General features: G+C 45.2%; 1 protein-coding gene across 1 annotated transcript in view; it reads right to left on the bottom strand.

The window, feature by feature from the left end:
• The window catches only part of CALN1 (calneuron 1), a gene marked incomplete at its 3' end in the record, with an annotated part of 51798 nt that extends 45466 nt beyond the window's left edge, over positions 1-6332 (bottom strand). The window contains exon 1 of the mRNA XM_010019016.1: positions 6215-6332. Within this exon, the coding sequence (XP_010017318.1) occupies positions 6215-6332 (118 nt within the window). The remainder of the gene's footprint in view (positions 1-6214) is intronic.
• Between the last annotated feature and the right edge of the window lie 5521 nt (positions 6333-11853).

The following is an 11853-nucleotide window of genomic DNA, read 5'->3' as shown; positions in this document are numbered from 1 at the left end:
TCCTGCGGAGGACCCCTAGTGCTGGAAAAAACCCACTGCTCATCTTCAAGACATACTGGTGCCTAAGGCAATGCAGCAGCTAAAACCCTCAATACATGGCGTCACTCTCAGGTGAAGCCCAGAGGAGCCAGACCTCCCTGTCTGTGGCTCGGCTGCTTTGGGTGTCCATGCACTATTTTTGCCTGTTTGGAGTGGGAAGTGCTACTAATTTCAGCTTCCCAAAGCCAGGGCAGGGGAACTGAGACCATCCTAATGCACTGCAGTGGGGCAGACCCTCACGTCTGCCAGCTTCTCCGGTCAATGCTGACAATGGAGGCTACTGCTGAGGCTGGGGCAGACCACAGTGAATTACAACTACGCATTTCTGTCCCAGTGAATTCCCTTGAATGTCGTCAGGGCTGAGCCAGCACACAGCCTAAGACAGGTAGCCACAATTTCTCCATCAACTACTCCACTCCTCCGCTGGCCATGTACTGTCTGGAGTAAATGTGCACTTTGCAATAAAACAATACTCTGCAGAATATTAATACTGCACCAGTTTTTAGGTTTTTTTAAATGGAGACTGAAACTACTAAGTCCCGAGGAAACCCACACTGTAATTAAAATACGTAACTGGAAAATGAGCAGGAGCTCAGCAGAAGTAAGGATGCAGCTGCTTTTGTCCGCAGAAGATTTGTGATGCTACAGCTTTATATTCAGAGACATGAAACACTAATAAAGCCCAACATAAGACAGAATTTATTTCATTTCCAGCCATGATCACTCACAGCAGAGACACTGTGGATAAACCTCTTTTTAAAAAGAACTCTGCAAAAGAGAAAATGAGCTTTATACTTATACACTTTCATCAACTTAATCAACAGGCTGCTTGCATGGACTTGGAGACCCATGCACAAACCCAGAGCATCCTGGGGTGGCTCTACCCCAGCACACCAGACCAGATGCTACGTATCCTAGGAGAATATCCTTGCAACTCCTTCCTCACCAGGAGGATGCTCTTTCATCTTTGTCTTTCCCCTTTTCCAAATGTTTGGGGTTTTTTTCCCTTCCCATGGACAAAAAGCCGAGCGGAGCAGACTCAGCCTGTTGCTGTTACATGAGTCAGTCAAGTGACTAATGACTCTCCCCCCTGGGTTTCCCTTCTGGAGCACATGGCTTCTCCAAAACACTGTTTGATCTCACCTGAGACACCAAAGATAATCAGCCTCAGCCGCTGACATGGCGCAGGCAGCTGGCTGTTGAGACTGGAGGGAATCTGTCTGCCCCTCTGCCTCCTGTGCCCATCATCAGGAGAAAAATCTCTGCTGGCAAACAAGCAGACGCAGAGAAAAATCAACACCTGGAGAGAGATACAAGGAGCTGTGCAGCAGCCCTGACTCTCCTGCAAGCAAGGGACTGTGTATCAAGCCTCTCTGATAACACAAGAGAGAACTAGGATCTGGATCAGCCACAATCCTTGTGGCTCAGGGGGTTTCTGCTGAATAACATGTCCCAGACGAGACTGCATGGTGACAGCATCATGGTCCCTCCTTTCCCAGCACTTACAACATCCAAGGATCATTATATCAGACATGCACAAGAGGGTAAACACCCCTGATTTGGGCCTTATTTTCAGAGGCAGGGCTAGGATGGCATAGCTGTGTTTGTAATGCGGGGCTATCTTACCTGATGTCCACTGCAGCAGGGACCCAGTGTGTCATCAGTCCTATGACAGACCACCTCACTGTGCTGCTGGGACTTCAGAACCACCTGCAGCCCCAGCACACCTTAAGCCACTTGGCATTGCCTGCATTATTGGCAAGCCAGAGACAACTGTTGATTTAAAGTCCATATGGGCATCATTTAACCATGCCCTTTGAATTACTTCAGGAGCTGTTTCCCAGTATATGCTGAAGCTGCTCATGGTTGACTTTTCACAGGAGCCCAGGGAAGAGTGACCCAGTTAAGGGCTTCTGCAGGTGACACAGGGGTGGTTGCTGTATATAAACAGAAAAGAGGTACACATCCTGCAATGTGGTGTATAATCTATAATAATAGAAAAGTCCCTTGGTGAGGGAAGTCCCCAGATTCCTGCCTTGAAGTCCACTGAACCCCAAGCTCCCACAGCCAGCAGTTTTGCCCCCATTTCATGTGTTGCTTTGCTGATGTCTCCAGTTTAGGCAGGCAAAACCATGGCATTTCCACTCTGGATCTCAACCTTAAGGACTGCATTGAGCAGGTTAGGTAGATGTCTACAACCACAAAAAAACCCATCTCCCAACCTAGAAAAAGTCTTGTAGATACCACAGACCCCAACCAGGGCAGGGGCTACATGGTCTAAGGCACCAGATGCCAATAGCTGTCCTGTTGCCATGCGGCAACATTTCCTCCTGCATGGGCGCTGCTGATTTCAAAGGAATCTGGGTCAGGTAAGGATTTATCAGGATGTCTTTCTGGACAAATAGCTGCCGCTGTGGTTCACATTTGAGTTTTCTCTGCAAGGCACTGACTAGCACACATTTCAGAGGCACTTTTTGCAAAGCCTGCTTAAAATGCATATGCCTCCCTTCAGGTGATATTTGTCAGATTCCTACTATGGAAATGTTTTTACCTCCTGACAATACCCTTTAGATAGAGCCTATGGAGGTGGATGACTCAAGCTTGACATGATTATTTCCATCCACCATTTTTTATTAAAAATACTCCTAGCTGTTCATAATGTGAAGACAGAAGCTGGTTTCAAAAGGGATGTGGAAACCACAGAGTAGGCAGAAATTGTGCCACAATTTTATGCCAACCAACAATAGCCAGAAAATCTATATGTAAAACAGTTCCTCCCAGCCTTAATTTATAATCCCATGCATAGAAACCACTAAGCGTATGGCAATAACATTCATCTGAGACCCCACTGTGCTTTACGGTCCCCAAGAGACAGGTTATGGATGGCCTGTCACTTTCCTGTCCGTCATTTACTTGATGTTACAAAGCTAAGTATCACCTAATATAGCTTTCTGCAAGTTAATTCCCTCTGTGACAGTGACAGCTTCTAAAAAGCCTCACGCTACTACAGAACTGCAAATAGCAAACACCGCTGCTAGGAACAGACAAGCCATCAGCAGAGTGACCTGCTATCTCTCCAGCCTCTTTCGTCACTGCCAGCATAGTATTTAAAGCGGTGTTAAAGTCGACAGATGGCTGATGCAAGTCAGAAAAGTTTTCATAGCAGGGAAAAATAACTGGTTGGAGAAGAAGCAGTTCAGCACCCTGAGCTCTCAATGGTGCGTGTGCATCTGAAAACCTGCACTGCTTTCCCCAACAAAGCCTTAAGTACAGAGGAGTATTATAGAAAATTCCCACTGACTTCTCCCGCTTCAAGCCTTTAATAATTTAATGGGTATGACTGGCATTTCTCAATAAGCTGGAACTCCCTTGGGACAAAAATCTCATCGAGAAAGAAACCAAGGAGAATGTGGCATCTCTTTCCCAGCCTGTAAGATTAAATGCAAGTACATTATTGGCATTGAGCTATCACAGCTTGATATAGCCACAAAGCTCCCATACACTGACATTAACTTCTCAAGGAAGAACATTTTGTTACTCACTCTGAGATATTTTATGCTTAAAGACATAAAGTCCATTTCTGGTTTGGCTAGGAAACAGTGGTATAGTCACCAATTACCAGCACACCTAGGCACTGATCGTGTACTAGTGACAGAACACAGTAAGTAGTGACTGCTGACCTCATATTACATACAATTTCCAGTGGCTAGGCTGTATTCTGGTAGCTGGCAAATAGAAAAGCGTCTCCAGCTTCTTATGCTACTCTGGCTTTAGCAGACACGAATCGATTCAGTACCACTTCTGTTTACAGAAAAAAAAATGGTCTGAGGTTGAGCTCTTCTCTGCTAGGCTTAGAACTGAGGCATACCTTCATGGCAAAGACATAAAGCCCTTGAAAATAGGTGTTTCTAAAGCAAAAGGCTGTCAGGAAAAAAAATATGATTAAATTCTAACAAGAAGCCTGTGCTTAACAGCCAGAGAATAAATGAATGATTAGTTAAAGAGCTCTAACCATGCTCCTGAAGAATGAGGGGGATACTCTTTGTGAACAGGGATGAATGAACTCTACTGCTCTCCAGTTCAATAGCACAGTCATAATGGGGCACCGACCACATTAAATGGATGCAGCACTCATATTAACAGCGACTCGGCTGCTGCCTTCTCAAAAGGCAGCTCCTCTACACCAAATTCACTTCGTTTGCCATTAATTAAAGGAAATGATGCACAGCCTCTCGAGTATTGGTTTCTCCTTGGGGAAGGCAGGTCTGGCCATGGGGCTGTGCTCTGCTCTCTCCCACAGCTCCCACCCTGGAGGTGTCAGTGGGAAGGTGATGCCGAGAGGGCTTGTGGGGCTTGCAGACTGCCTGATGTGGCTTGGGCTGACAGCAGGGAGACACAGGAAGGATGGAAATGAGACTGGGCTTCCTTCCCATGTCCAGCCACAGACCATTTCCATGCAAACAGCAGGGGAAGAAATCAAGGACAAGTTTCCCTCATACGCTGGGATGCCCTGACAGCGGGTTGCAGCCCTGACGCCACTTGAATCGGCTCTTGACAGTTGTCTGCAAATCTCAAAGGCAATTGCAGCAGATATGCTCTAATCAGGGTAGGCACAGCAGAAAAACCCTTGTTCTTATTTGCAAGACTTCATCCAACATTCTCCTGTCTGCTGAGCCAGCCCCTGTCATCCTGAATAGGAACAACAACTAATCTTTACCTTGCAATGTAGTTTGTCATCTATGGGATGTACAGAAGCTAAGCCAGTTCAGTTCTGCTCAACAACATAAAACTTCAACCGAAGCACTTGTAACCCAGTAGAAGAGCCCAGAAGATGCCTCTGCAGTCCTTGCATTCCTGGGGTCTTAACTAAGCTGCACTGAAAGTGGTTGCTCGCATTGCATCTCTCACCTGAACTGCATCTCAGCATATACTCATTCGGAAGAAGACAAGCAGTTACAAATACTCAGAAAACACTGTTTGTACTAAAGATAAATTAATCTAACACTCACAAAAACAAATCCAAAAGCTCCGAGTTGAAAAGGCTTGAAAACCAAGGTCTGCTTTATCAAAGCACAGGTGAAAAGAGAGACAGTGAACAGAAATGTTGGCCTTCTGTTTTGCCAAAATGCCTCCAACATGTCCTGGAAGGCCTATTTCCACCTTGCACTATTCCCTTGCTCATTTCCTCATCAAATTCTCAATAGATATGATTATGATATCCCTGGAGGAGTTTAAGGCCAGGCTGGACAGAGCCTTGGGCGACACAGTTTAGTGTGTGGTGTCCCTGTTCATGGCATGGGGGTTGGAACTAGATGATCTTAAGGTCCTTTCCAGCCCTAACTATTCTATGATTCTATGATCATGGCTTGTACCAAATTCCCACTGGGAAGCAAACCAAGAGCTTCAATTAGTTCCACAGCCCTCAAAGATCAGCTGTCAACAGTATTAACTTTTGCTCAGAAGTGCCCCTAGTGAGCCACAAATTGCCTATGAAAAAGACCTTCCCACCACGAACCAGACTGGGAGTCTACCTGGCCTCACATCCTGTCTGCTGGGCAGAAGGGATTAGCAGCAACAAGCTTCCATGGAGGAAATGATGGGATCCTACAGACAGCAGATGTGGACAACCTTCCTGATAGCCTTTGCCAGCCTAAGGTCTGTGCTCCCAATCACTGATCTTGAAAAGGGAGTTTTAAGGCTCTTGCCAGCTTTTTAAGCCAGAAGCCACCTCTGTGCATTTTGTTATATTGAAACACAGAGAGAAACCTTACTTCTGAAAGGCCACAAAGCAGATGAGAAGACCTGATAGGAAGACAGATTCAGCTCTGCAGGTTCACAGGAAAGGCTAAAGACAGACATCTTTATAAAAAGATATTAACTTAACTTTTTCTCTTGCGAAGTTTTGCCCATCAAAAGCAGCCTTACTCTTTCAAAAAGCTGCCTTATTCCTAGGCAGAAGGACAAAATCTGAGGCTACAGTCTACAGCTCTCAACATAACTTTGGTCAGAACCTTTTCTTCATCCCTGATCTGCTGAGCCATCTCACTTCTGACCTGCCTTTTGCTCCTTGCTTCACAGGGACAATACCTCCGGTTATTGCACGACAACATTACAGAGAAGGTGAAAATGAGCCTTCCTCCATTCCCAGCTCCCTCTGGAAAACCACAAGGCTCACCATCTAGTTCCTCCACAGAGATATTTGCTAGCTGTTCACTGTCGCTGCCAGCGGAGAGTGAGCGGTTCAAGTAGTTGCCTTTGTACAACAAGCCAGCTGTTACATGGTGGAATGGCATCTTCTCCCTGGGCACAAGAGAAATGGGAAGAGAAAGGCTTATTTTAATTATTTGTCTTTATTTTATTTGAATAGTATAATAGCCTGCCTTGAAAGAGTAGCTGGACCAAAGCATCCTATACGAGGGAACGCACACTGAAGTTGGGTGCACGACTGATGGATTGCAGATTTTATTTAGTGCCTAGAAGACAGGGGCTAAACAAACAAACAGAAAAGCAGCAGCTTCTTCTTTATGCCAAACAAGCATTTACAGAGACAGAACAGCAGCGCCTTAGGCCTATGAGACTCCAGCTCTCATACTGCAGCTTTCAGCCTAAAGATTTGCTACTTGCTAATAATTATGGAGTGCATAGGGGTCTACATTGACATGCAACTGAAAAGTCACAGGATCCAGCAGCAGGACTTTGAAAGAGTCTGGACACCAGCTCTCAGACCCTGCTCTGGAGCATCTAGACCCTTAAGACAGTTCAAATCCCCCACCCAGAGCATCCTGCTGATCAAGATGCTGGTTGCACCTCCGCTCCAGATTTCAGTGGCCCTTGCTGAAAGAAGAAAATTCTCATTCAAGCTGGGCCCAACAAAGAACATTTTCATCTCACAAATATGACAGCTAAAGAAAAATACTGCTCAATGGGAGGCTGTAGCAGAAAAGTGTTTGCAAACTTAGCAGGTATAAACACCGCAGCCTGGTGAAGGGCAACCATCTGCACAGACAAAAGTGGAAATTACTGTCAGCAGCACTTACACATTGATTTAGGATACACAAGAAAGAGGCAAGTTTGCCAAAGTCAATTGAAATATTAAGAGGAAGATTTCTCATTCCCTTGGCTGGTTTCAATCAGCACAGCCCCATCATGGGCCTACTGCAATTTCTGCTGTACATTTCCAGCAGATATAAATCAGCAGAGTCAACGGAGCCACCCAGGCATCACCCGAGGATCTGGCCCAGGGTTTCTGCAGGGGCTGGAAGGTGGCCAGGACACACTGGGCAGTATGGTTGGGAACAGACCATTAAGATTAATTTCCATGGCAACTTTGGCAGATCTCACTCATACCAGTGGGGGACAAAGCCCCTTGGTAACAAACTCCAAGGGCGTTCTCACTACAGCCACACTTGCTTTGCCATAAAGAGATAAGTGCCACCTACTGAATCATTCTCCAGCCAACACTACAATTACAAGGATGATCTGGCTCTTACTCAGCCATATGTTCTTACCACAGTCAATAGAAAAAATATATACACATATATATGCATTAATTCTGTAACAAATGCCTTCTTGCCTCACTGAGTTAGTAGAAGCTTTAATAGACTCACCAAGAGCAAACTAACCTCGAGACACAGGAAAGCAAAGCAAAGCCACGAGATTTCTCTTGCACTGCTTAGCACGTACCCAGAATTTCTCTTGCAGTAATTATGTAAATAAATCCTAATCGTAATTTTAAGTATTTTTATTTGGGAGCCAGTTTCTTCAGCAGCACATTAGAAATTGTAAACAAGGTTTTCTTTTTCATTAAGCCTAGCTGTAATTTCCCAGCACTTGCCAATTAATGTATTTCATTCCGATATATTGCTCACTGTGACAGTGTTCTGCACCAAGACAAGAACTTTACCTACCCATAGGGAGACCCATAGACCATGTCAGCTTTGGTACCGCTCTAGGTCCCAACAGGCAGGGGGCTGGAGAGACACTTCCAGCCCTTTGCACCATCTTCATTAGCTTCCAGTCCCACCACAGAGTATTCAGGCAACAATCAATACATGTTTTCTCCCAGTAATCACACGCCCAATGTAAAAGCAATAATGCTGATTTTCAAACCCTATTGCATAAAGAGATTTAAATCTAACACCTGCAGCAGCCCAGACGGGGTGAGCTTGTACTGCAAATGCAGCATGAGATGAGCCCACGGGGCTGAGGACTGCCCTGGGCGAAGGGAACTCACACCCCATTAGAGTAGCTGCAAGCCATGGATTCAGGTGCACTAAAGCACTTCAGAAGCCACTTTCTCTGCCTTTGCTTCTATAGCCATTTAAAAAAACATAACAATGCATCTCCCCTGAGGGTTAAAGTGCTTCAAATCAGCTCCCACCTGGGATCCTGTAATACGTTTCAGTACTGGTGGGAGGATGACCCATGATATCTGACAGTGAGAAATCCTAAATTCTACCACCTAAGAGTATTATTTTTTTTAAATTGCAATATTGTTGCAGAGCTTCGGGAATTCAGCAGCTCTCAGCCTGCCTTGAGTTTTAACAAGAGATACTCAAAAATGGACCAGCAGCAGCTCCAGCACCGGATGTTCAAACAGGGATGCACAGCTGCACTTTAGGAGCACTCAGCATCCTGTGGACAGGAGCCTGCTGTCAACACCAAGCCTGAATTGGAGGCAAAAAATGGTCAAAAGGGGTACTGAAGGGTGTGAGATTTGGGAGTTCACAAGGAAAAGCACCATGTTTTGCAAATCACCCTGTGTTGAAACATATGAAAAGCTTAATGGAAATATGCAGGTGCCCAGTGCCTGTCTGGAAACAAGAGGTCTGTCCTAGCACAGCCAGATCAGTCCAGGTTCATTTTGAATTTAGCCAAAATGTCCATATTAGAAACACAGTAACCTTAAGCTTGCCTATGGCTGCTCCTTGCAGTGTCAGCTGAGACCCTGGGTGAATTCACACTGGTGCTGGTGGGATCCATCCCACACCCAATGCTTGGTCAGCAGCAGACGCTCATGCTGGAGTGCAGGGTGCAACAGCTTTCTGTCTCTTCATCTCGTTAAACTTGCAGCAATGTGCACTCACTTCCTCTGGATGGGAATGGGGAAGATGCCCCAGATCTTGACCCATTTTACAGAGCCGTACAACAAGCCCCCGGGCAGGCAGCTAAGCAGTGAGCTTTGCTCTCCATCTCCAAGCAGTCAAGACAGACACATTTTCCTCTGAGCAACTCGCAAACTGAAAGCACTTTTCAAAGGCATAGTGGGATTTTGGAGCACTGAAATCTCCTTAAATAATATGATGAAAACATTGACATTTAACCAAAAAGCCCTCAAAGAACCCATAAACATGTGTATGGAAATGTTACCATGGTACCTTGCCAAGGTTTCAGTCTCTGTGCCAAGCTCAGCAGCAGGTTACATCCCCCGTAACGCCCGGCGCAGTAGCACTGCCAGCTCTGCTCCTTCCTTTCAGCACAACCACATTTGTGAAATTTAAGAGGTTCGTAAGCAATGTCAGGGAAAAAAAAGCAGTTATACGATGCTCACATGTCTACGCTCGCTCTGCTTTGCATTCCCCACCAGCTCCTGCGATATGTTTTTTAAAAAGGCTTTCAGACCCAATTGAAAATCTACACAACTATTAAACTGGAAGGTTTAGCATAAGTATCAGTCAATGAGATGGAATCAGGATCAATTTGTATCGATCCTGAATCTCCTTTGGTAGTTACTAATTTGGAAAAGATTTCTTGCTAATCTTTCTCCTGTGTGCAGCACAAAATGATGTGCTGCACACAGGTGCTGCTGGTGTTACAGCCTCAGGCACATATGACACAACACCACTGGCACTGCCTGGGTGTTACACCCAGCCAGTATCTTGTACTTTCTTTATACAGGTGTAATTGGTGGATCCTGGCTGCTGCCCAACAGATTGTTTGTGACCTGGTCTAACTGGTCTCCATCCTGGATGCTGACTGGCCCCACGGCTATTGCCCCGGGCATCAAACACTGCAGGCAGAAATGGTGCTGATGGGGAAATATGTTAAGACAATTGAGATCCCCATCTCTCCACAAATCTGACTGAGACTGAGCAGAAGGTTCTAGCTGATGGTATGGAAGAACATGGGAAAAAACACATAATACATGAGTGGACAAGCACATACGTGCAGTTCAACAGTGTAAGCTTCATTTTCTTAGGAAACTGGGCTAACAAAAATACACGAACACACAGAAAATCCATGAAGCAACCAGATGGTAGGGAAACTGGAACAGTAGCTGTAGAGTCCCCCAGCTTGCTCTAAAACCCTTTAAAAAATTCATCGAATGAAGTAATGGTGTTAAAGATGCTTCTCCCTGGGCAGAGAAACGTTATAGCATCCAAAGCAAATAAGAGCAGTGGCTTCTGAAAAAATTGTCTCCTTTTCCCCAGAGCTGAAGGATTGCCATGATCTTAGCAGGTAGGCTGTGTAATATCAAGGTGGATCCAAAGGGAAGAGCAAATAGTGCCCTGAATATCTGCCTGAATATCTGGCATGCTCTGGGCATGATGCATCAGTCAGGGGACACAACCAGCTTCCCTGCTATTCTGGTACATTTTCCTTCCATTGCTGTCCATGCACTAATTCCTTCCCTCTCTCCCAAGGAGACAGTAACAGCTTGAGAGTCATGCTTAGCCCGTGCTCTCTGGCATAGGAGCAACTGAACTGGACTAAATCCCCATGTCCATGTTTGTTGCCAATATAGTTAAGGGAAGACAAGTAAAAGGTTTTGTTACAGCCACAAAGGTGCGGCAAAATCCTTCCGCTAAGAGAAGCACTAAGTCACTTTGTCCCTTATCACCTGCCTTCACTGTTGCTAACAATAGCTTTAAAGCTTAATGTTTTTGTAATTTATTGTGCGCAAAAACTTGGCACCTCAAATGCATTATGAGCCCAAGCTCCCAAAGGGAAGTCTGGATAGCCCAAAGAGTTCCATTTCGGCATTAGGGGGATGCAGAGAAGGGGAGCACATCAAGAGATCTGTAGTGAGGTGTAAAGATTTAAGCTGCTGCAATAAAATGCAGAAGTCTTCGTTTAATCAGTCTCAATTCTGGTGTGTAAAGAGACACAGGAATGAAAGTGTGCTTAGGCAGATGGCTTTTGCTGTAGCTACAAAACCAATATAAGTGGGTCCTGGAAGGGTGCCTTGGGATTAGAGAAAAATAAGGTCTGGTGCATAGGGAGCCTTAAAAGAAAGCCCTAAAATAGATCCTCCCAGAGAGGAAAATCTTTGAGGAAATTTGTATTCTCCAACTATTGATACCAATAAATCCAAATTCCCCAAAACACATGGAAAAGCATATTTGGGCTATATATAAACAGATCTATTGCAGGAAGAGAAAGATAAGAGCCTCCCTGCTCCCAGTCCACCTCAGCAGCCTGCATGGAGCAGTAAACACACTGGACCATTTTTGGAAGCCAAATTTCCTCAGACTGTAATGCAAAGTCATTGAGCTGTGAGTGCAAGTGAGCCCTAAACCTTTCCCTGAAAGAGTTTTTCTTTTACTTCTGGAAAACAGGAGTGCTCTCACTTTCCAGGAGCAGGGCTGGTTATCAGAAACATTAACACACATGATATTTTCAGGACATTAATCCATCCAGATTAATTTAATACCTTTTACAAGGAGGTATGGTCTGCAAACATGAAACCTTAATGCACAGTGCATACACACGCACGTGAGATTCACTATGCATTTGCTGGTGGTGATACAGGTAGAGATGAAAACTGGACGCTGGGACAACTTTCAGCCTTGACCCTCTATACTTATCACACTG

This window comes from Nestor notabilis, unplaced genomic scaffold (genome assembly GCF_000696875.1).
Source record: "Nestor notabilis isolate BGI_N333 unplaced genomic scaffold, ASM69687v1 scaffold10057, whole genome shotgun sequence".
NCBI lineage: Eukaryota > Metazoa > Chordata > Aves > Psittaciformes > Psittacidae > Nestor > Nestor notabilis.
The sequence above is the reverse complement of the archived record's forward strand: the minus strand, read 5'-3'. Positions and strand labels throughout refer to the sequence as shown.